Genomic DNA, 26,540 nt, shown 5'->3' on the forward strand with positions numbered 1-26,540 from the left:
TTCATAAAAGAGTACAAAAGACTTGGAATTAATTATAATCATTTTTTAATTAAAATTTACTTTCTTACATTTCCAGTTAGGCAAACTACCCAGCATCTTTCATGCAATCTGTCTTCCTGAGATGAGATGCTACAATGTCACAGAATGTCGATGAGAATTCTAAGTGATTTGTAAGAAGGGTCAGTAGTGGAATGCTTAAACACAGGCAATTCAACAGACCCAGATACAAAAGGAATGTTTTAGTGGAAAGACAGAGGCTTGAGAGACTAAAGGCTGAAGTCTAGTGACAAAAAGGTTGGGGACCAAAGTAGGAAGACAGTCATATGCTTTTAACAGGTGCTCTCATTTTCTTAAGCAAGCTGACACCATCATAACCTGACTTCCAGATGCAGGAAGAGCTGAACATCTGACCTAATGCATGTGAAACGGTATAGTACAAGTAATGAATAATATTTTAGGAATGTTTCTCAGGTCTACATTACACATGACTTTAACTAATTAATTCTGGGTACAGGGCTGCATTTAATAAACTGCCTGCATAAAGCTGATCTGGATCAGAAAAAGCAAAAAGATTGATTTGCCTGTCCTTGAAATTTGCTTTAACCAAATGGTCTTCTGTGTTTAAATGTCACCTGGGTGTAGTAACTGGTTATATTTGATTGTCTGGTATACAATTTCAGAAGGAGCTTGCCTAAACACCCTAAAGGCACCAGTTCCTGTCTGATCTTGGATGCTGGGCAGGGTCAGCCCTGGTTAGTACTTGGATAGGATACCATCAATGAATACTGGGTGCTATAGGCTTCATTTCAGAAGAAGGAACTGGCAAAATCATCTCTGAATATTCTCTACCTCAGAAGACCCTATAAAATTTGTGTGATCGCCAAAGGTTGACAATAATAATAATAATAACAATAATGGGATGTATTTATATGCCGCCCAATCACTGGGAACCTGGGTGGCTTACAACAGAGGGGATAATAGACGGTTCCCTGCCCTCAGGCTTACAATCTAAAAAAACATGACACAAAAGGAGAAGGGAATGGTGGGGGGGGGATCAAGTCCAGCAGATTCTTCTCTCCTTCTGAGGCCTGGACCAAGGCAGATGGACTGGAGGGAGGGCTCTTTTTTTTAATAAGCACATACACATACACAAACACAGACATAAAAATAAGTAATCATAAAATGAGTGCTACAGTACTGTGCACTGACCCTCTACTGTGTAGCACAGGAAACTACATTTCCACTATATGCATTAGATTTAAAATGATATTTTAGCAATTGAGTAGTCTGAGTCATTATGTTATGCAAGGTCACACTTTCAGTATCTCCAGCCACGACACTAAGGAAATTGGATTACATTAATTGTCTGAAATTTAAGTGCGTTGTGACAGTTATCAGCTTGGCCATTAACAGCTTGACAAGTAAGACTATCCAAGCCCCACATGCTATGATAGAAACATTGTGCTCTGCATTCCTAAACAAGGGATCACTGTGTTAAGTAAAGTTATTCAAATCATATAATAATAATAATAATAATAATAATAATAATAATAATATTTATTTGTATACCGCCCTCTGGCAAACCAATCCGGGCGGTTAACAACAGTAAAATATAAAATATGACAATTAAAAACACTTTATCCCCCCCCCCCCTTAAGACAGTATTAAATAGTATAACATATCTAGGTGGAATATCTACTCTCTAGCCAAGAAGGTCAATCAACATATGAGGGATGCAGCTTGCAATGGAAAATTCAGGTTCAAATCCTGACTCATGCTACAGTGCTCACTAAGGCTACAATACTAAGCACACTTATCTGCACGTAAGCCTAATTGACGTAAGAGGGTCTTACTTCTGAACAAGTGCAGAAAATGCAGAAATTGCATTTGGACTGCAGCCTGAATAACCTGAAAAATGTCACATTCTCTCAATTCCCTTCAAATAAATGGTGAGCTAAACTATTTTTTTGGGAAGGGGGCACAAAGATTATAAATGAGAGAACCCAGCATGCCACTAAGGAATGCTGGTATCACCTCAAGAATATGAAGACAACAAAATAATCTAAGTAGCGATTTTTTGCTTTTAACTCAATTTTAACTGAATTTAACTGAATTTCTTGCCAGCTTTTACTTTTTGTGTTTATGATAGCAGAAGTCTGAATGGTTTTAATAAAATTCTTTGGTAAAACAGTGTTTTACTAGTCAGCACAGAAACAATGAGTGGCAGCCTTTTTAACTAAAAATAAGACTATAATGATCTGCTTCTTTGCCAGCAGCTTTTCCCAGCAAAGCCTTAGGAAGCTTTATGGATGTAAGATATTGCATTTTAGCCACATCAAGAGAATCTGAAAGACAGGGACAATTGACTGGGACTTTATCATCTGAGGTTTCTATCTCCAAAATAAATTCCACCTAGATAATGAGAAAATTCAAATAGTTAAACATTTCCTGCATTTCGGATCAAACACTGAACAGAATAGAGGCTTCAGTCAAGAAATAAGAAGAAGACTAGAAATGGCAACCACGAAAGAACTAGACAAGATCGTAAAGTATAAAGATATACAACTGACTACTTAAGTTAGAATCATCTAGCTATTATATTCCCCATCATCATATACAGATATGAGAGCTGGACAGTGAAGAAAGCTGACAGAAAGAAAATAAACTCATTTGAGATGGGGTGCTGGAGAAGAGTGCTGCCTAATAAAGGAGCTTGTAGCTTCACAAAGGACTGAGGCAGCTTGGATCTCAAGAGAAGTACCTTTTTGTGTCGGTAATGGAATTTAAATTTTATTTCCTGAGTACCCACATGGTCAGGAGGAGGGGCTCGCTTGCCAAATATCCTTCATACCACCTTAACTGAGAACAGCTACAATACCTTGACAAAATGCAGGCCTATGACAAACACTGTCATGATTTCTTTTCCTCCTGTAAAATTTTTAACACCTTAATGAAGAAACCAGTGAAAGCTTGCAACATGTATTTTGTATATTCTGTTTGTCTTGCTAAAGGTATCACTGTTTTGTGGATTTTGGATGTTATTGTTTTATTTAGTTCCTTGTGAGACACTGCTTCCCATCCCGCTCCACCTTGTGAAACTGCAGACCAATAGTATGGATCTTCACAACAACAAAAGGATGGAATTTAGACCAAAGATTGGCTTTCTGATTGGCAGCACTTGCTCCCCAGCAGTTTCTCTCTTGCTACTCTGCCTCAAGAATTCCTCCAGCTCCAGTGAGCAGTAAGTTTTCTTGCACTGTGATTATTCTTGACAGTGATGAATTAAAGAGAGCAGCATGACCTTCTCAATTCAGGTGCAGTCCTTTCAAATTGTCTGCAGCTTTCATAAGCCCTAGCCAGCACAATGAAGGTAAGGCATTACAGCAGTTGTAGTCTAAAAACATCTGGAGACCACCATTTTTGCCCATGTTCTAGCCTAACACAAGACTGGGCTGACAGATCTTCCTCTAGCTTTCTAAAAGACTATTGTGAAAGGGCGAGGACATGTTCTCTGTCCTGCTTTGCCATCACTGTTGACTATGTCCCATATATGAAGAGAACAACTCTTCGCAGCAGGAAGCAGCCTCTATCCATGCAGGATCCCTGCACTATTCAGAAACCTATGCATCACAGTACATTTCTTATTCTTCAAGACACCTTGGGACCCTTTCTTTTCTTTTCTTTTCTTTTCTTTCATTCTGTGACAAATGAAATTCAGTACAAATGAAGTATTATATACACAGTAATGGAGCATTTATGGCTATCTTCGTTAATAATATTTTGGAGAAAGATGTTGTAATTCTATAGCAAGAAAACAAAACACTATTATTTTCATTGCTAAGGTTTAAGTCCAATTTAATTCATATCAAGTCCAATTTAGGTCAGGTCATTAAAGAGAAAGAAATCACTTTTGAAAATGATATAGCCCAAATTCCTGTGCTTGTTAATATACAGCAAATGAACCCCAGACCACACAATCTGACTCTAAATATCCACACACCATTTTGAGCCATACTTTACAGTTCTAATTCTAGGTTACCCTTGCAAATGATAGGTAAGTGCTTACACTAATTGGTATTTTTGGATAATTATATATGATGGTTTAGTATATAATAGCTTTTCACAGCATTAAATTACTTACATTAATGCTGGTAATAGTTTGTAATGAAATCTTTTGGGACAGCTTGAACTCGCAGATAGAAAGTAACACAGCTTTCATTTTTAATGTGAATATTCTAATTAGTTTTCCTTACTTAACAGTTCAGTGCCTTGAGGCATTAAGGAGAGGGGCTCTCTTACCAAGGGAAACTTTCTAATGTTATTATACTGAAAAATTAAATGAATTAGTGTGTCAGATATGTGAGGCATTTTCCCAGCCTCTTTTGCTAATTCTCTCAGATGAGAGATTTATCAAAGGCTTTCCTGTCTAAACCATAGCCATGCTGCAAAGAGCCTACAGCTGAATTCTTGACCAAGCAGAAAATATAAGGTACAGTGTACCCAGAAAACTGTATTCTTATTGATATGTTAAAATACAGTCGTAACTTTCAACAAGCAATATATATACTGTAAATATACAATGTATGCATACATTGTGTGTGTTTATGTGTGTCCATGTGCATCAAAACAATCTATATGAAGAAAGAACTAGCTATTCTGTGTATCAGATCTCGTAGCTGGAGTTTATCGTATCAAAATGTTAAAGGTACTTAGCATACATCATATTTACAAGCAGTTAATACCGTAGTATTAGATAAACTAGATAACAATAATCTTTGGCAGATTCTCAAATGGGAGTCACGAGTCAGACTAGCTCTGCTAAGGTGGAGAAAAAGGAGGCAGTACCTCAGTTGCCATCTTATATTTTAAGAAATCAATATGGGGCAAATACAGATGCTTTATGAAGGAATTACACTGTCATCCAACAGGGTATAATGGTGGGATTGGGGACAAAGAAAAGGGGCAATAACCGAACAGTATAATATTGGGTTATTGGTATATTCTCTCTTCCACCCCTCCAGCAATTAGCCTATGTGCACCAGTCTCATTTCTCAAGACTGTAAAAGTGATACAAAGCCTGCTTATTTTGGACCAGGTTTTGTGGTTTGAACTTCATTTAAAAGTAACTATTAGTCTATCACTAGTACATAATTTAGACCATCTTGTTCCCAATTCCAAGCATAATCCAGAGTTAGGATGAATTCTTAAATTTGGCTATCCTAGATCTGATCCATTAGAAGACTACTTAACATTATTTCTAGTCACATAATCAAAAATGTCTTGCTCTTGAAATGAGTATACAGTAGTCCCTCGGGTTACGAAATTAATTCGTTCCGCGGCTCCATTCGTAACCCGAGTAATTTCGCAACCCGAAAAGGCTAGCGGCTAGCGCTGGAAAGCCGCTAGCCGCGCCGAAAAAAAAATTCGTAACCCGAAAAAAACATCGTAACCCAGAACAGTTTTTTCCTATCTATTTTTTTCGTATCCCGGAAATTTCGTAACGCGATCAATTCGTATCCCGGGGTACCACTGTACTTTGGATATCCTTTAACAAACACAGCGTTCTGGACTTTGACAGAGACAGTGACCCATCAAGTCAAGTGTTCAAATTTTAATTTTAAAAAAAATGGGGGAGGGATCTTTTGACGTACCTACTCCCAAGTCAAAAAGTATTCATTCTATTTCAATACAATACATGCAATTAAATGTATCTGAGGAGCCCTGATGATGCAGTGGTTAAATGCCTGTACTGCAGCCACTCACTCACAAATCATAAGGTTGCGAGTTCAATACCAGCCAAGGCTCAAGCTTGATTCAGGCTTGCATCCTTCCGAGATCGCTAAAATGAGTACCCAGCTTGTTGGGGGCAATTAGCTTACACTTTGTAAACTGCTTAAGTGCACTGATAAGCGGTATAGAAATGTACTTACTATTGCTATTGCTATAGACGTCTACGAAAACTCATGCTGCCAATTTCTTTCTTTCAGTAGACTACGTACTGAGTCTACAGACTAACACAGCTGTATCTTTTAATTCATACATGCAATTAGTTCAGTACAAGAACATTACTGCCAGACTACTGCTGTTCTTCAGAAAACATGAACTACTACATGGTTTAAACAAACTAAGGCACTCCTAGAGAAGAGAGTTAAGCATTCTTTTCTCATACACAGTATTATAAGGCCTAACACTATGAGGACTGCAATGTGATTCATGTACCATAACACTCTGGTTGATTACTTTTCAAAGAATAAAATACAAACAAGGACATTTTTCCTTCTTTGGAAAGATGAGGATAAGATTACAGAAAGTGTCATGAATTTAAAGTTGTCTGTACCCTGGATAGTCCGAGGGTGGTTTGCAGTATCAAAGTCACAGATCTTCTCCCATTTATTTCGTACAGCCTCCGGTGTCATTGGATGGTTCTTCTGTCTGACAATGGCTCCCAGGGATCGTTCCCAGCGTACTAAACAAGCAGCATTAAGAAAAAATATTAATCAAGAATTAAAAATAGTAGCCACTAAGAATATGCAGAATTTTTTCTATTTGATGTTGTGAAATACCAGATTATCCACAAAAACTAGATTCCGGGTTATTTCTGCCTGTTGATTTCCAAAATATTTTTTATTTTATTTATTAAAATATTAATAACCCACCATTTAGCTAGAGCTCTACAATAAAACCAATCTAAGAAATGTAAAAAAGGTGTAAATAATGAAAATAGTAAGAACTGACAAATGATGCAAAAAGGAATGCATGCCTCTCTTAATTTCAAATAACATCCAATTGAAGTTCACAAACCTCTATTGCAGAGGTAAACAACATGTGGCTCACAGGCAGCATCCAGGCCCATCCACCTGTTTTTGTAAACCCAGAGTCTTGCCAGCAACCTCCACCACAAATCCCCAACCCAAATGAAAAAAACGTATAAAAACCAACTTATTCTGTGGAAAGCCACAAAGAAAACCATTACAAACGCGTTTGCAGAGGCTGCAGCCTGTGGATGATCCCAGGGGGTTAAAAAAAAAAGTGCATCTGAACCTCAAACTTACCCAACCTGCTGTAGTGGCTTGCATTCAATGATGGAAAAACTCAAGCCCTTATACAACAGAATAATCATAAAACGCTTGTGAAGAATGCTCAGATGCAAACTCTACAGAAATGTTTTATGCAATAACTGAGCACAGTCACACAATATGGCACTGGAGTCCAACTGTGGCAGTCAATTTCTTATAATAACAATAGTGTGCTACTGCTGAGAGGAAACTAAACCGTTTCTTTTATATAGTTGAATAGAACTATCATAAAATACAGATGCCCCTCCGTTTTCACAGACTTGGAGTCCGTGTCCCTTGCCTGTTTGCGGGAGGTAAATAGAGGGGACAAAATGGGGCACACACCCACAATGTTCCCCCGGGTGTGTGCTGCCATTCAAGCCAATGGGACATGAATATTGGTGATTTTTCGTTTTCGCAGGGATGTCCGGAACGGATCCTCTGTGAAAACGGAGGGGCTACTGTACTTTTAAAAAATAGTGACCAAATAATATGGAACATTTTATTTATATGTTAAAACTGCAGTATTGGGGAGGAAATAATAATAATAATAACAACAACAACAACAACAACAACTATTATTATTATTATTATTATTATTATTATTATTATTACCCACCTCTCTTCATGGATTGAGGTGGGGAACAACAACAGACCAACAAATATACAACATCAGTTAAAATACAATCATTAGTTTAAAAACATATATCAATTTAAAAGAACAAGCAAGACACATACATATTGGAACAATCCATATTTTAAAAACTATTATTTAAAGTTTTCAGTTTAATGCACTTACATTTTCCAATCCATCCAGCTCCAACCTGCAATATGAAATTCAAAAATCAGTAAGTGGTAATATTTGAAATTCCTTTATAATTAGGTACAGGAGAAAATAGTTTCATATTTTGGCTCATTACACCTGAACCTTTTGCCTGGGTCCACAACTCTTTGTTATTCCTCCTTTTATTGTGAGAATAATCCAGTTAGGAAGCCCCTATTTAACCATATCTGATATTCTATGAAAAATGGAAAATCATGGTTACTGTTATGAAACAAACTTGGATGTTATACCACATCCAAAGCTGATAGCTGTATTTTTAATTTTTCTTCCCACTAATTTTTCAGCTTTTTTTCTCAATGTCATCATTATTCTGTGGACAATCTACATATTCAGATCTTGGTTTGCAAATTCACAACTCAGGTCATTTTCTAGTCTTTTTAAAAATAAAATATAAATTACTGTACACTCTAAGATTATTGGTAATCTGCTGATACCTCTGTCTTGTGAATGGTTCTTGCCACTTTGGCTATACAAACGATGGCACTCATCAAAATGAATCAAAATTAGAACATGGGATAGTGATGATAACCAATGACATATAACAGATAATTTATATATCCAGAGTGCAACCAACCCTCCCCCCCCCCTTTTCAAGGATTAACGAGAAAATAGTTGGGGCTCCATCTATCAATATACTGCTTTGGACCATTCTGGATTTCTGTCATCATACCCTACCTGTCTAAGGACTATGCTATGTTTATTACTGAAACACAGTTGGGAAATTCTAACTATTTCAATGTAATGCTATAGCTGTAAATGCTTGTCTGTCTCATCATTATGAAAGAATCCATGGAGAAAACAGCTGTTTCTGCCCATCTGTTTCAGGTTAAGAAGCCCCACATTTTTATGGCTTAACAACAGCATTCAAAATCACTGTTGTTTTTGAGTACAAACATGAAAATAGGGAAAAGTGTGATGAATTGCAATGTGGGTCACACCCAGGAAAAGGCAACACATGGGAATTACCTCAAACAATCCGCTATTCTCTTGACAACTTTCATGACAAAGCCAAAGGACCAGAGGAGACACATATTCTGGCTTAAAAGCATCCAGCATATCTAGGAAAGATTGAATTTAAAATATCATATACCATAAATGTAGATTTTATACACTCTAGAACAGGAGGAATAATATACAAAGAAATCAAGTAAGAAGCTGAAAGTTATGTAATAGCATTTGTTCAGATTTTTTGCTTGGGAAACCATACATTACAGTGCGCCCTTGCCTTATGTGGGGGATCCGTTCTGGACCACCACCACCCCTGCATAAGGTAAATACCACGTACGGTGGAGACCCATTGAAAACAATCAGGCTCATGCCTGCGGCACAGCAAGTGCACCATGGGCATATGCACCATTCCCTCTTCCAGTCGCAGTTTTCAGTGTATGCTGAAAGCCGTGTATGGGCGCACATGACATGGGCGCACTGTACTTAGAAGATGGGACAAATGGGGAAAATAAATGTGGTACACTGATATATAGTATAGGGATACATTATATTAATTTTCATTTGCTAATGGCAGATGGTATTATGAGAGATGGTGCTACTAGCTTAAGGGAAGACAGGAAAGGACAGCACTTTACTTTCCACTCCTAAAACATTTATTTCCAGTGATTTAAAGTCCAGATACAAGGCTCACTCAAAAAAAGGGGGAAAAGACAATTCAGATGCAAAGCAGCAGCAGAGCAATTTCACCATAATAAATCTGCCAGTTTACTAACAGTACTTAAAATTACTTACCTTGTGGCATAATAGTCTGAGTAAGCCTGGATCCCGCAGTAGGAGCAATGGTGTTACAATGGATGTTGTACTTCTTGCCTTCGACTGCAAGGGTGTTCGCAAGACCCAAAAGACCAAGCTTGGCAGCACTGTAATTTGCCTGACCAAAGTTTCCATATATCCCAGCACCTGAAGAAGTCATAATTATTCTTGGAAGAAAAAACAATGAATCCATGAGTTAAAATAGCATGATAATAAAAGTTTTAAAAGGTGGTATAAGGAGAATGCGTCAGCAAAAGCAACTAAAATGAACTCTACTATGAGAAGGAACAGTAAGCTAAAAGCATTACCGGTTACTTTTTCCTACACCTGGAAAAGTGATTTACAGACTTAATCAGTAAGAGGCAACCAGATCATTCAGCAAGATATGGAAGTGCCAGTAAGTGGCCCATCATTAGAGAGTATTTTGTTCCACATATCTCTCTTATTCATCCTGAGAGTGGGTTCAAACTAAAGTGGTCATGATTAAGGGATATACTCAGAACGTTATCTACATGATAATCCTAATTCTATGGACAACAGTTGCATATGACCTAGATACGCACAGTCACTTAGTCTGCAAAAGTATGGACACCTGCCAGGGAAGTAAGCCCCACTGAAGCCAGAGGGACTTACTTCCAAATAAAAATATTTAAGACTGTGGTGAGGGCAGCAAAAAAAAATCCTGGGAGAAAATTTCTTGAATTTTCTCAAAACAATTCAAAATTTAAATTGCTAGAACAATTTATATATACACACACACATTGAGTTGAAATCAAGGTAGCGTAAAAGAACATGGGAGGCATCACAAGTGAATTAATAAACAAAGTCACCTGAAAACAGAGCAGCAGCATAAATTTATGGCAAATATTTTAACTCTTACATGATGTAGATTATGCTGTTTTTTAAGAAGTGCCATATCAGATAACTGACCGGATATAGGCAATGACAGAAATGTGGCAGAATGAGAAGAAACTCCTTTTTTTCTGAAAGCATATTGAAAATAGGCTAAGAGTTAAGGGTATATGGATGCTTGGTTTTTAAACCAGAAGAGACCCCCGGTTTATAGTTGCCAGAGACACTGCAAAACATAGGAGAGATGTACTATGGCCAATTTTGCAGATATTTTGAAATATGTTTAGGGTTTATTTTAAGCAGGCTTTTTTGACAGCACATTCTGAGAGTTGTGGAAAATTAGTGAAGTGTTAATGGTAAGAGAAAGGAGATACAAATCAGCAAGTTATTCGTCAGTTCTTGGCCTCTAGCACAAACTCACCAGTTGGTCTTGGACATGTCACTTTCATGCAGCCTTAATTCCCTCCTACCCCATGCAATATTTAGGGAAATATTTTATTGCTTTTTTGTTTTATCACTTTTTTATTATTACATCTTACGGATTATTTTGTGTATTTTACCACTGCAATATTGCTAAACAGTGACAGAGGACCCTCCCTCCATTCCAACTGGCCTCAGAGAGAGAGAGAGAGACTTGATCCCCTTCCTCATTCCCATCCCCTTCTGTGCCATGCCTTTTTAGATTGTAAGCCTGTGGTGAGAAAATTATCTACTGTATATACTCAACTATAGTCAATCTCATTTATAAGATGAGGGCAAATTTTAAGGCCAAAATTATAGATTTTGACATGACCCATGGATAGGATGAATGTAAAACTTGGGAGGTTTCTTCAGTGTGTGTATGCGAATGGCAAGAGGGAAGCAGCAATCAATAGGAGGCTTCAGTGTTTCAGCCTTCACTCCCGAGACAGCAAAGCACGCAAGGGTGGGAGAGGGACTGTTAAACAAACAGCAATCAGTCAATCACTAAGGACTCTATTTGCTTGGCTCAGGACAGAGAGAAATTGCATGGGGAAATCTGAAAGAGCTGCTATCATATTACCATACTGACCCGTAAATAAGTCAACCTAGAATTTTGGTGTCAATTTTTGGACATTAATTTTTAGACTTATAGATGAGTATATATGGTAATTAACAATCTGTAAACTGCTCTGAGAGACTTTGTAGCTGAAGAACATAAATAAATAAATGAACCCACTTTGGAATTTTTGAAATTAAAGCAGTATGGAAATGTCTTAACTAATAAAATGTGTTGTTTAATACAATCTAAACTTTACCTCATGAGTGGGAAAATTAAAGCTCCCAGCTCCTAATGGAACTTCTTAATGGCTCTCACACTGAAATCTGGGGGGAGAGTTTTCCACTCCTGAAGACCCCACCTCAAAAGGTCACAGTGTCTTCCATCTTTCATCAAAACACTTCCTGTCTTGATGTTTTTTGTATTTCCATTTCCTGGTGTGGTGCTCAGGGTCATAATTTGCCCAGTTGCGCATTACAGGGTTGGTGCAATGATTACAACAAGATAAAGCATGTAAAGCAATCTGAACACTTGAACATGTTATATGAAATTTGATTAGTATTATTAGTAGAATTATTTTTGTTAGAAATTATTATTGTTCTTTTAGGACAACATTTCATAATTGTCTGACAATAGCAAACCATGTTAGGTTTTGTAAAAAGAAATAAAAGACACGCAAATTTTCAAATAATATTACATAAAAGTTCTGAAAGCTTTATTGAAAAACAGATATTAATGCAGTACATTTGTCCCTCCCAATTCTTGTGGTATCCATTCCGCCCACCCCACCCCACCTGCAAATCCAGAAAAATGCCACTAGTGGAATCGCCACTGGTTTGAATGGAAGCATGTTCCTGTGTGCGCCGCCGTGTGCACACCTTGGGCACACAACCATTTTTTCTCTCCCCACTTGCTGTCCGCGAATGAGTGAGACCACATACTCCAAGTCTGTGAATCAGGAGGGACGACTGTATAACTAAAAAGTACTTTTCCTTTTACTAATTTTGACATAATCTTACATCTATCTAAAAGATATTCAGTAACCAGCCAAATCCATTTACCTTCCAAATTTCTGGTTTTTCATGTGATTCCATGCAGCTCGGGTTACCAGGAAGGAGCCCTTCAAATGAACTTTGTGAATAATATCTAGAAAGAATTTGAGGAGTTGAATACATATGTGACTTGAAGGATTACGGTACATATGTGAAGTTTGCAAATGCAATTTAGCTATTTCTATTTTTTTTAAAAAATAAACAAACAAACCCTGGACTTTATTTTATCAACTCACCCCAGTCTTCATCACTGATCCTAGTGAATGAACGGTCCCTGAGTATCCTAAATGGAAGAAAAGGAAGGAAAATAATCATGAAGTGAAAAGGGTAATAGAATAATGGAACTGTGGGTTAAAAACAACTTCATGTTCTGATCTACTTACCCAGCATTATTGATCAGGATATCTGCAAAATAAAAGTAAACAAAATTGTTTTTTTTATGTACAAACACACATATGTACACACACTCCTAGTTTGGGCATGCCTGATAATGTCTATTTATTGTTGTATTATTTACACTTAATTAAATGTTTACTAAAGCTGGCCAGGCCAGTTCAGTGCTTAGAAAATTTCTTTTCAGAAGAACAAACATAATGACATACTCAAGCCACCCATAAATGAAAACATGGTGATGTTTTGAAACCCAGAACATCCTTCTGTTACTATCCAGTTATGGATGGCTTCAAAATATCACTACATTTATTATTGTTATAAGTAATGTCTCACAGTATTTTCCTGTGACACTGAGAAAACACACACTTCAGGAATAAAAATTTTACTTCTCAAAAGCTGAAAGGTTCTCTGGCCTCAGTGCACAGACTGAATTTTTGAATCACTGCAGGAATGGATTGGCAGAATGAAAGGAACATTTTCATTTGAAACACATTTAATACTTATGAAAACCTTGGCAAATGTAGTGCATGTATGTTGCTCACTTTATAGAACAGTACATAACTGGCATAACAGTCTCGTCCTAATGCAGGTGCACTGTCACTGATATGAAGTAATAATTCTAAAACAAAGGACAAGGACATTTTGATGCATGCTATGCTAACCATTTGCTACTACATGAAGTCCAAGGCTCAGGTCACCAGCTACTTAGCCTCAAAGTGTCAAGCTGTTGGTATATGAAAAAGATACCTTGCTGAGAAATTGATCCATAATGTCTTATGTATGGGCATAGCTTAGAGTTTCTACCTATGCTATTATCACCTTAGTCTCTTGTTCTGAGAGAAACTCCCTGGGCAGGAGACTCATGTCACTTGGACAAAGAGGATACTTTTATTGTACATCAATACTTTTTTATTGTAACTGAAGTTCATTGCTCAGCGTGGTTGTAGCTTTATCAATGGAGCTGTTGATACTGCCATAATAAATTTGTTAATTGTTAAGGTGCTGTAAGATTCTTAGAAGTTTGCTGCTATCCCTCTGGATAAAATTGTTCCACAAATAATATAATCAGCATCACCTGAGAGCAAATATTTGATTTCCATTTGATGTTGGACAGCAATCCTCATCATCCTCTGCCAGGGATGAGGGACTGTGGGAGCTGCAGTCCAAGAATACCTGATAACCACATTTTCCCCATCCCTGGTCTACATCATTGGCTGCTAGAATCAGGGAGAAGGAAGCACACAACATGATGCCACAAAATCTTGAAACACAAACCAGTCCCCAAGTAAGGATCCCATACAATTCTGGCCTAATTTTAAAACAAATTGACTGTTGTCATTTTGGGAATTGATATTTCCATTCACACTATAAATCATACACTTTAAACTTTTCCATAATTACTTTACAAACATCCGTGACTTAACATTGGTTAATCCAACATTTTAAAGAATTAAGATGCAAGAAAAAGGTTGGCTAGAACATTATCTGAAGCTAAATGTTGGCTTTTATACATGGTTGTTTTCAATGTAATTATTTCCTTTATTGATAATTTTGTGCACCATTTATTAATTTCAGACAGTTAGGCACATCTGCTATGTGTTGATACACATAAAATTATCTGCCATTTTACAATTAGCAAGAAGATACAGTTGCAACTGAAATAAATTAAATAGACTGAAACAGATTCGTTTGGTGGGGAAAACGTATTCTCTCATTCTGATCCCACTGTCCCTTTTGAATCTTGTGTGCCTTATGTAAGTCTATGTTAAATGTATTTCTTTCTTCACAGAATTACTTCAAATGTAAAATATTATTAACAACCAATATACTGTGGGGAAGAGCAATTTGTAAAAATCTCTTGCTCACTGCAGCATTTACTGATTTGCAGGTTTTTATTTCACAAAGGCATTTAATCATTAAATAATCTAAATAAAGCTAGTCCTTCATAGAATCATAGAGTTGAAAGAGACTACAAGGGCCATCCAGTTCAACCCCCTGCAATGCAGGAAATCTCAGTCAAAGCATCCCCGACAGATGGCCATCTAGCCTCTGTTTAAAGACCTCTAAGGTAGGAGACTCCACTACACTCCGAGGGAGTGTGTTCCACTGTCGAACAGCCCTTACTGTCAGGTGGAATCTCCTTTCCTATAGCTTGCATCCATTGCTCCGGGTCCTAGTCTCTGGAGCAGCAGAAAACAAGCTAGCTCCCTCCTCAATGTGACATCCCTTCAAGTATTTAAACAGGGCTATCATATCACCTCTTAACCTTCTCTTCTCCAGGCTAAACATCCCCAGCTCCCAAAGTCATTTTCTGTGACAAGACATTAACTTCCAGACATTAACTTTTTTTAATGGACTAAGTGACAGTCTAACCAACACAGGAGTCCTCAAACATCCAAGTCTACTCTATGTTACATTAAACACCCTACTCTGCATTAAACCACACGATCTTGAACCCATACCTATCCTCCCAAATGCATCCAGCGCTGTTTGAACAAGCTTCTCACCAGCTTCCACTGAATCTATAGAAAAAGTGAAAGAGAAGAATGTATGAATGTATTTACAGCGCTTTATAAATAAAGGATAATAATAATAATAATAATAATAATAATAATAATAATAATAATAATAATAATGAGTACTGGACTACTAAATGGAGATGACATACTGATGAGAGGGAGGGAGGATACGAAATAGAGGGGTACAGGCTAATTATGGATCCAGACAGTACAATTCGTAGAACTGCAACTACTGCAGTTACAAGATTCCTTCCATGTGTATTTGTGATTACTTGAAAGATGAATCACACAAGCATATAGCTATGGATCAAGGGGATAGTCTGGGCAAAAAGAGAAAAATGGCTTGGATCCAACATGCTCCTTATGTGAATGGAATTTCCCCTCTTCCAGAAAGGTCCCCTGACTCTCACTTAAAACTTACTACAGCAGGAAGAGGGGAGGAAAGCTTCATTGAGTGTGCAGTACATGGCATGTGGTATTTTGAACCAAAGCCATTGTATATATGCTGCTCTTTAGAATTTTGCTGAGCAACTGCAGTGGGCACCAATTGTGTGACCTTGGGACCCTTCAGGAGCTGCACAGACTACAAAAAATGCACAAAACAAAACTGAAAGTGACTACTGGTTTTGAAAAAAGATGTATTTTTATGTTCAGTCACACAAGGGAGCATTTGATCCATTTAAAGGGGAAAATGTCTCTCCTGGAGACTACTACTACTACTTATTATTATTATTATTATTATTATTATTATTATTATTATTGAAATTCTCAGCTTTAATAGTTTTAGTAGGTACACCAAGAACTCAAATTTAATTGTATACAGTACTGATTTCCCAAAAATGCTTTTTAAAAAGTAGGATGGAAGGGAGAAAGGAATGGGAAATATGAAGTATTGACTAGTTTTGTTCCTGGAACTGAACTGTATGTCCGAATTCAAAATGGAAGCCAGTGTCTTCATACTTTCTGGTACACCTGGGTACATTTGACACCATTCATTACACATTCCACAACAAGTTTTCCATCGACTATCTTGCTTGTTATTGTGGGTCTCTTTGCCATCCCATTGCTGGTGCTGGGTCAATACATTGTTATAATCTAAGGTGATAAGAGTCTGAGTTTTCCGGCCATCTATCGTATCTTCTCCAAACTTCTCTCCCAGTTTGAAGCTGAACTCTGATGTCTTGAAAGTGCTTTCTGTTTTCACCATATATTTATCTCTTTCCCTGCTGATGGTGATATCTGGCTTAGCCATGCCTCCCAGCATCCTCATGGGTATGCTCACACCCAGTGTCTTCATGTACTCGTCGAAGCATTCACTGGAGATGAGGCGCCAATTGCCTAGGAAGGCGTCTGGGTTGGCCATGGCTGGTGCCTGGGTTGGAGCAGCAGAGGAAGCCCAGCAGGTTGAGGAGGAGGACCCCTTGGTCTCTCCTGGAGACTTTCAAGTAAAATAATACACATGGGTGTAGCTACACATAGGACTATACAAGGCATGGAACGAAAAGTGAGGCTAAAATGTCCACTGTATGAATGTATAGTGCCCTGGAATTTTCTCTTCTGAAAGCATCAAATGTTTTCTGTGTTCTATGCTTCTCCTAAAATAAATACCTTCAAAGCCAAACAAGTAATAAATTCCTTTAGATCGGAATCATAGAGTTGGAAGCGACCACAAGAGTAATCCAGGCCAACCCTCTGCCATGCAGGAAATCACAATCTAAGCATCCCAGACAGATGGCCATCCAGCTTCTGTTTAAGGACCTCTCAGGAAAGAGACTCCACTACATTCCAAGGGAGTGTGTTCCACTGTCCAACAGCCCTTACTGTCAAGAAGTTCCTCCTAATGTCCTTTTCCTGTAGCTTGCATCCATTGTTCTGGGTCCTGATTTTTAGAGCAGCAGAAAACAAGCTTGTTACCTCCTCAATATGACACCCCTTCAAAGATTTTAATAGGACTATCATATCACCTCTTAATCTTCTCTTCTCCAGACTAAACATACCCAGCTCCCTAAGACGATCCTCATAGGGCATGGTTTCCAGACCCTTGACCATTTTAGTCACCCTCCTTTGGACACGCTCCATTTTCTCAATGTCCTTTTTGAATTGTGGTGTCCAGAACAGGACACAATATTCTAGGTGGGCCCTGACTAAAGCAGAATAGAGAGGCACTACTACTTTCCTTGATCCAGACACTATACTTTTATTGATGCAGCTTAAAATTGCACTGGCCTTTTTAGCTGCCGCATAACACTGTTGACTCATATTCAACTTTGGTCTACTTGGACTCCTACATCTCTTTCACATGTAGTCTCGTTCAGCCAGATATCGCCCATCCTATACCTGTGCATTTAATTTTGCCGTCCTAAGTGCAGTACCTTGCATTTATCTGTGTTGGATTTCATTTTGTTAGCTTTGGCTCCAGTCTATTCATGTAATTTTGAATTTTGATCCTGTCCTCTGGGGTATTAGCTACTCCTCCTAATTTGGTGTCATCTACAAATTTGATAAGTATACCCTAAATTCTGTCATCCAAGTCATTGATAAAGATGTTGAATAGCACAGAGCCCAGGACAAAACCCTGTGGCACTCCACTTGTCACTTCTCTCCAGGGTGAAAAGGAGCCATTGTTGAGCACCCTTTGGGTTCGGCCGGTCAACCAATTACAAATCCATCTAACAGTTACTTTGTCTAGCCCATATTTTACAAGCTTGTTTGCAAGAATGTCATGGGGAACCTTGTCAAAAGCCTTACTGAAATCAAGATATAATAGCCAAAAGTGGGCGGCAAAAAAACTTGCACAGGCAGCAAGTAAAGAGGACCCATGGTCTGCAATGTCTCTACACTAATGAACAGAGCATGGGAAATTAGCAAGATGAACTCGAACTCCTAGCACAACAAAGCAAATATGACATAATAGGCATCACTGAAACCTGGTGAGATGAGTCTCATGCTTGGAATGTTGTAATACACGAGTATAACCTTTTAAAGAGAAACAGGCCAAACAGGAAAGAAGGGGGAATAAGCCTTATAGGTCAGGGATATTTACACCAATGAAGAGATCCAGGACATGAATCCTCGAAGCCAGATGGAGAGCATCTGGATAAAAATTAAAGGGGAGGAAAACAACAGGGATGTTGTTGTGGGAGTCTACTACAGACCCCCAAGTCAGACTGAGGAATTGGATGATGCCTTTCTAGAACAGATGACCACACACTCAGAAAGGAGAGATTTATTAGTGATGGGTGACTCCAACTATCCTGATATTTGCTGGAATTCAAACCCTTTTTGTAAATCTAGAATAACAGAGTTGGAAGAGACCACAAGGGCCATCCAAATCCTCAAGGTCTAGCAAATTCCTCACTTGCCTTGGAGACAATTGCATTGTCCAAAAGGTAGAAGAGGCAACAAGGAGATCAGCTATTTTGGATTTGATCCTAACCAACAGGGATGACCTAGTTAATGGAGTGCAAGTGGTGGGATCCTTAGGTGAGAGTGATCATGTATTCCTGGAGTTTGTAATGGAAAGGGGAAGTCAGGCATTGTCAGATGCGCATTCTAGACTTTAGGAAAGCTGATTTTAATAAAATTAGAGAAATATTGGGGGTGATCCTATGGTCAGGAATACTAAAAGAGAAGGGAGTTCAAGATGGATGGAGTTTCTCAAGGGGGAGATACAGAAGGCACAATTTCAAACAGTTGCAGTGAGGGAAAAAAATGGGAGAGGTCTCAAGAAATCAGGATGGATGACTAAGGAACTTTCAATTGAGCTAAGTTTTAAACGGGACATGTATAAGAAATGGAAAAATCGGGAAATCACCAAAGAGGAATTCAAACAAATAGCAAACATGTATGGAGGTAAAGTCAGAAAAGCTAATGCACAGAATAAACTCAGGCTTGCTAGAGAGGTTAAGAAGAACAAAAAGGGATTTGACTTGATTCTCTGAAACCCATGTTAACTTTTTGTGATTATTGAATTGCCTTCTACAAGTTAACAGACTCTCTGTTTAATGATCTGCTCTAGAATTTTTCCTGGTATTGATGTCAGGCTAACTGGACGATAATTGTTTGGATCCTTTTTTCCCCCTTTTTGAAGATGGGAACATTTGCCTTCCTCCAGTCTACTGGGACTTCTGTTCTCCAGGAGTTCTCAAAGATTATTGCCAATGGCTCCGATATTACATTTGCCAGTTCTTTTAATACCCTTGGATGTAGTTCGTCTGGTCCTGGAGATTTATATTCCTTTAGATTAACTAGATATTCCTGTACAGTACTTTCTCTTTACTTAATCTGTGCTGAAATTCCCCTTTTCTGTTCCATTATCCTTAGGTTGAGCACCCTTTGCCTTTTCTGAGAAGCCTGAAGCAAAGAAGGTGCCTACATTATTCAAGTTACTAGGATGTAATCAAATAATTTCACACAACACATAACATTTTTCAGACACCAGAGTGACTGTGGAACATTCATCTTGGTTACAACATTGGCATGCAGAGAATAAATGTAACCAACTACACTGGTTAGATTAGTGAAATTGTATCTTTGAGATGTGATGTCAGAACTCACTTTCAGGAAACAGCAGCAAGTATTGTAAATGCAGAACTGGATGCTCATACCGAAGTTCAATTGCCAGTGCCAACTAGAGCAGATCCATTAAATCAATTGAACCTACATGAGTATTGACTTACCAAGTTCCCATTGATTCAGTGTTTCTACTGTAGTTGCAATCAATAAATGGATTTAGAGCTCAGCAATCAATTACCATATAGAATAATTTAAGCTCATGTGCCTTGCAAAACAAGAAAACACCAATATGACTTAATTAGCATTGAGAAATATAGGCTCTCAAAGTAATCATCAGGTGAATTAAACTTGAATTTCTTTTTTAACAGTGGGACATTTCATTCTGGGTCTTGTTGGGAGAAGGCATGGCAGTCCATTTTTCCTTCAGTTATTGTCAAGCCAAGAAGTAGGTAGATCTGGTTTTGATAAAGTGCTGGATAAGGGGAAATATGATGAAATAAAATCCTGACAAGGAATGCTATTAATCAGTACAAAATATGGATTAAGATTCAACATATTCTAGGAGTAGCACTCAAGAATCAAAGATCAGGCTTATTACTTTATTTGTATTCCTTAACATTTTCAGTCCCTGAAGTATACTGGCTAAATATACAAATACAAACACTTATTGCATTCTTTCAAACCAAATGAGGAAATAATATCACTTTGTTGTCAGTGGGGAATAATACTGTATAAAGGGCAAACTAGATTTAACTTCCAGGTCTGAGATCAAAATAATTTCCCCGTCAAATTCTACTAAAAGAAATAATTAACAATGAAACAGTTGTTTAAAATTAAGTCTCAATTCCCATTTTTATAATAACTTCACACGGTTTGGTCAAAGAATCACATTTTTTCAATAATTCACTGCCAGCTTTTCAAATGTTGTATTAATAACAATAACTTGGGGGGGGGGGGGAAGGAAAGAAGAAACATACCATAGTTAGCCACTGCTTTTCCACCTTTGGCTCTTATTTCTTCCACAACTTTGTCTGCAGCTAAAGAGCTCTTTCCATGACCCTTGAAGTCACCCCCGAGATCATTCACTGTGTAACAAATGGGAAAGAGAACATTAGGACTTGCATTTCAAAGTCCATGGGCAGCATCAATTGAAACAGGAAGCTCTTCCTTTCCAAAGTCATCTTCTCTGTGTAGAATACAATGGAAATAATGAGAATTTAGGGGCAGAGTTCGAGGTTCTCTCCTCCTTACACATTTACTTCATTCAGCTTTAGAAGATTAAATAAAAGTTACAACATTTTCATAGTAGCATTTCCAGACTACAGGATTTTTTTTGCTGCCAGATGTCTTTGCAAACTAAGTACTAGAAACGCCTCATAAAAATATAAACCTAAATTTGGAGTCACTGGAGTGGTGACAAAAACTTGCAGGACAAATAAAGTATCTTGATTTATGCAAGCTACCTCTTGGCAGTCCCTGTATAAAAAGCAAAGTTAATAGTTAAATGTTCAGAGTCTTGAAGATGCTGGATGTAAACACTTTTTTCTGCAACCTTTTCCACGCACCTACTTTATAGTCAGGCAGAAGTGATGGTGTTATTTTCATCATTACAATCCAGTGCCTTTGAAAGGTAAGGAACACAGCTGATTTGCATGTTTGCAGCCATACATCAAAAGCTATCTACCATCCTAAAGCATGCAGAAAATCCAGATGAAAATAATGCAAAATAACTCATCTAGGAGAACAGCTCAAGAAGGAAGAGCAAAATTACAGTACACCTGTAGTTATTTCTTGATAAAGCAGCATTACCCCCATGTGGTAAAACTAGATAATGCATTTGGATATTTAGCTCTGTGGCTAAACTCACTCATTGAAAATTGAGATTTAGATTAAATGATATATTATGGTTAGAAAATTGTTTAGAATGAAGAAAGGGATGACAGATATTGTGGGAAATGTGTGCAGATATATTTTATTATATGGAGTAGATATAGAGATCTAAATACAATTGTTTTATTGGAAAGAGCTATGAAAGTTTTCTGAAGGAATGCACATTGAAGTTGATAAATATAGCAGAAATGGATATAATGATTGATTGGATTCAAGAAAGGTTGTTAAAGATAAAGAGCTGAAGCCCCTTATTGTTTGTGAAAAAAGGAGAAAATAACAAATTATGGATTGTGGTTCTGATAATTAATGTGGTTTCTAAATTCTTTTTATTCAAACATAAAACAACAAGCAGCACACACATATTTTATGTATACATCTAAAACATACAGATACATAAACAGCAACAAAACTAAAAAACTACAAAACAACAAAAGCAAACAGTACTCCCACCTCCTACAGGATGAAAACAATATCATAATATACTATTCCTTCTTTAAACACAGTCATCCCTCCATATTTGCAGCTTTGATATTTGCGGATTTGATTATTCATGGATTTCATTAATATGTTCTCTCTAGGATTGTCTAGGTCCTCCAGTGCAACTCTGTGGTCAACTTTAACTAAAAGTTGCACTGAAAGACCATTTTAGCTACTCCAGTGCCATTCTATGGTCAGTGTATGTTGGACATTGACCACAGAGTTGCACTGGAGGACCTAGAGATTCCTAGAGAGGTGTCCTCTCAGGTAAAAAGTCTTTTTGTTATTTGCGTTTTTTCCATATTCTTGGGGGTCTTGTTCCCCAAACCCTAGTGATTATGGAGGGACAACTGTAATATATTTAGACTTCCACAGCAAACAAACTCTGTTTAATTTATAAAACTTAAAACTGATGTACACCCCAACAAAATTGGGAAAAGGCAATAAACAGTTTCCAATCTTTCCTAAAATTATTCAAGGATTTCTCCTTAATCAACATGGTTAATTTGTCCATTTCAACAAGTTCAATTATTTGGAGGAAGAAGAGGAGTCATGAGGGAGGTATAGCTTTCTCAGTTTAAGGCTGAAAAGTTTGCATTGGTGGTGTCACTGTTGAAGAGAGTGTTTGAAAGAAAAGTTTGGTCCTCTCCCCATTGTATCTTCTCAGGTCTTTGTTTTAGGTGTCCCATCTATCCCCTGGAAAGGGAGGGAAGGGGCAAATGGCAAAGGCTGGCTGGCGGTCAGCTCCACTGCCCAGCCACTCCTACTGTGGAGCGGTCAAGTGGCAGGTAGCACACAGGCCCAGCCAGCCAGCCAATCTACTTTTTTGCCTTGTTTCCTGTCAAGTGGCTTTTTCATTGCAAGGAGGTGGCAGACTGAGCAACCTTCAAGACTTTGCAGCCTTCCTGCGAGGACATCATGACCCCTGAGGATACGTGGATCACAGGTTAAGAACCACTGCAATATGTCACAATTTTTGGTCCAGCATTCACAAGGTGGTTTACTGGAAAGAAGCTAAAATGTGACCTAGCAGCAAACAGAACCACATGCAGCTACACAAATAAGGCATCTAACAGGGACAGATGGTACATCTTCAAGGAGAACCAGTCAAAATCTTAGACAATGAGAACACCATTGCCCAGGATGGCTAACTCGCTTTTAAGGTGGGTTTCAGGGTTTGGATGAAGAGATGGAGCACAATGATGATATCAGAACTACACATCTGATGCAAGGTCCGAGCCACTGCATTTTAGATTATTTTAAGGACTAGTCATATTAAAAAATTTAAAAAACTTTTGCTTTAACTTCCTCTAGAATAAAAACTGTAACCTCAAACAGCTGATGACTGAAAGTGAAAGGATCCACATGCATTCTTTTTTCCCCAGGGCTGTTTTTCATGTAGGTATTCTGACAACTGCTCTGTTCAGCTTGTCTTATGGTTGTTTAACTTGTCTTAAATAGTTTGCCTCATGGGCCACAGAAGCTGATACAGAGGAAACCAGAAAGAAAATTCTGACTGCAACATGAGATTTGGAAGATTTAAAAACATGTTAGGATAACATGCTAAATTTGACTTTTGTTTTAACCTTTCCCTTACCTAATGCCTCACTTCTATTACAAATGTGCTACCTTTGTAATAGAAGTGAGGCACTGGATTACGTCTGCAGTGTGTTTTGGACCTATGTTAGCAGTGATTATTGCCTTCAACTTGAATGAGGTAACTTTGCCTGATTTTAACCCAGAAAAGCTGACAAATACACAAATGTCTTATTCAAATCCTTTAAACCCAGTTCTTCTCAGTGCTTCTTTGAGGGGAAAGTGCCAAAGAGCTGCCAACACCTCCATTTTCCTGTTCAGGTATTCAAAAACATCAGAATGGTGTGGCAGCAGAGAAAACAGAGTGGGTTTGTGCTTCTTTTAGGTGTTCCTAGGACAGACTAAGCTTTCACTTTTTGCCACTCTATTGTTCCTTTCCAATGGTTCCTTTTTTGATAAAAGTTAAAACACAGTACTTACACTGACCTGTGGATAAGTAGACCCAGGTTTTTGGAGTCAATTTTATTGACTAAAAGTATTAGACTTATACATAGGTATATATAGTGCATCTCAACTCAAAATTATCATCCGATCATATATTCTTCCCTTTCTCATTCAGTTTCTCATTAAACACTAGCCAGTTTTCTGTGACATACAACTGAACAAACTACAGGTAACTCTCATCTTCCAAAAGGACTCAGAGAGCATGGTTTAAACTGAACTCTAATTAGGTTTCAATATTGGCAATACACAAAGGGTTAAGTTCAACTATGTGCTAGTGGAAAACCATTAGTGTAACAGGACTTTCTCCTTTCCTCCCTAACTCTGCCTGGAAATTTGCTTTGGAATGTTTCCCAGCCCTGCCAGAGCATATTTTGGATATATAGAGGAAGAGGGAATTGCTCCCATTCCAAGTACAGTATTAATCATGGAAGCAGTTCTGTCAGCTGAATGATACAGTAAGAACAAACTCTTTGCCCCCATACCCATTTCTGAAGTGCTAAGACAAAAGCTGTGTTGCAAATCAGCAGCTTGGCATTAGTGGAGTATTAAATGGAACAATTCACCTCCCACTAGAGCATTTCTGACATTATGCTGTGCAATCTTTATTCATTCCTGCTAATACTGCAGTTCAAAATGCTTTCAAAACATATCTAAACCAGAAGATTGAAAGTTCATGTAGAGATTCTGAAGTTACTTATTGGAAGAGCTCTCTGACCATGTAATAGCTTTGTCTTTAATTTCCAGCTACTAAATTACATAAAGCTAGACAGCAATTTAGCACACATATAGATGTTGTGCACAGAGGCAACCAAAAGGCAAGAGGTGGGGATCAGTGGTGTCTAATCTCAGCTGCAGGGGAGATGATTATGAGGCCAAATGTAAGTCTGTTCAGCCAGATTTAAGTCCCCTGAAGTAGTTAGACATATTTTCTAGTAAATAATGTTCAGGGTTATGGTGGTCTCAAGGCTGAAAAATGCAGCTATTAGAAAGAAGTGCCACCGAGAATGACAAAAGTAAATTTCTGGTTATATCCTAATAAGTATTCTATTTTCTATTTTCTACAGAACACTATATTTTGCATTGCTTTTGTCTTTAAGTTACTGTCTTAACCTACCTATTTTCCAATGCAGTATAAGCTCAATCAGGCACATGTGCTGTGTTTTTCACTCTTACACTGTGTGTGTCTGTGTGTGCACTTGCATGTGCTCAGATGTTTAATGCATCATATGGAGCAGCTGCTGCCCACAGACTGGCTACCACTAAAAAGACACATATTTCTCTTTGATGTTCCACATTGGTTTATGGGTTCCATTCGAGGATGCATCATGTGATCACATGTACTTCTGTATTCAGAAAACATTCAACTTCTAAGCAACCGGCCACCACTTAACGTAGCACTGATATTCCCGTAAACAGGTAGTATCTGTGGACAGGATTGTGTCCTACAAAAATGGCAAAAAGCTAAATTTTATGTTACCCATGCTGCTCCATATAAATTTTGGTATAAATGATAACCCTTAATGACCCCTAGATGAACTCTAGTAGCCTGTCCACCATTGCCAGCAAGACATGAGGACATGTACACACACCCCTGAGGGCATCATCACATCATCATATCTAGAGAGTCACATAAGAGGATTATCATATGACCAGGAAGAGCAAATGTTTGCCTTGCCTGAGGCTCTTACCCCCTCCTTGAGTCTGTTGTCCGAGCAGCTTAAGACCACTAAGACAATCAGACAGGGACATCCAGGTGAAAAGCAAGTAATTAAACACCTTTGTTCTCACCATCAAGCACCTTTGCCAGAAGCAAGATTTTGCCTATAAATACTCTCAGATTTGCCTGTTCACTGGGCCAGTATGGATTTCAGGGGGAAGCTATGTCCCTTTGAATCCTGGCTCCTGGCCAGTCATTCCATGGCTGAGCCTCATGCCATCCTCATCATATTCCATTTGGATTCCTGGAGGGAGTCTACATTCTGGTACGTATCACCCCAGTGATGCCTAAAATCCTATTCCATGCTAACCTATGCTTTTCCTGAGCCTTGTATGTGTGTGTGTATGCTAGTGAATCGTATGTGTTTTTCCCCTTATAAATAAATTGGTTATTAATTCTAGAAGTCT

General features: G+C 38.0%; 2 protein-coding genes across 4 annotated transcripts in view; both read right to left on the reverse strand.

Moving 5' to 3' along the window:
* HSD17B4 (hydroxysteroid 17-beta dehydrogenase 4) overlaps window positions 1-26,540 on the reverse strand; it is an 86,652-nt gene that overhangs the window by 49,510 nt on the left and 10,602 nt on the right. For 2 of the 3 annotated variants that reach the window (XM_042448674.1, XM_042448673.1), the window contains exons 3-11: window positions 20,987-21,094; window positions 15,438-15,497; window positions 12,966-12,987; window positions 12,819-12,865; window positions 12,592-12,676; window positions 9,640-9,827; window positions 8,866-8,957; window positions 7,855-7,879; window positions 6,338-6,466 (exon numbers count right to left, since the gene is read on the reverse strand). In XM_042448674.1, coding sequence (XP_042304608.1) covers window positions 6,338-6,466; window positions 7,855-7,879; window positions 8,866-8,957; window positions 9,640-9,827; window positions 12,592-12,676; window positions 12,819-12,865; window positions 12,966-12,987; window positions 15,438-15,497; window positions 20,987-21,094 — 756 coding nt within the window. Of the gene's footprint in view, window positions 1-6,337; window positions 6,467-7,854; window positions 7,880-8,865; window positions 8,958-9,639; window positions 9,828-12,591; window positions 12,677-12,818; window positions 12,866-12,965; window positions 12,988-14,050; window positions 14,161-15,437; window positions 15,498-20,986; window positions 21,095-26,540 lie in introns of those variants that run through there. The other variant, XM_042448675.1, reaches the window with a different exon arrangement.
* Window positions 16,449-16,857, reverse strand: LOC121921113 (fatty acid-binding protein 5-like). The gene is given in 2 exon segments (XM_042448676.1): window positions 16,449-16,538; window positions 16,540-16,857. Coding segments are annotated over 2 exon segments (408 nt in total).

The sequence above is a fragment of the Sceloporus undulatus genome, chromosome 2 (genome assembly GCF_019175285.1).
Source record: "Sceloporus undulatus isolate JIND9_A2432 ecotype Alabama chromosome 2, SceUnd_v1.1, whole genome shotgun sequence".
NCBI lineage: Eukaryota > Metazoa > Chordata > Lepidosauria > Squamata > Phrynosomatidae > Sceloporus > Sceloporus undulatus.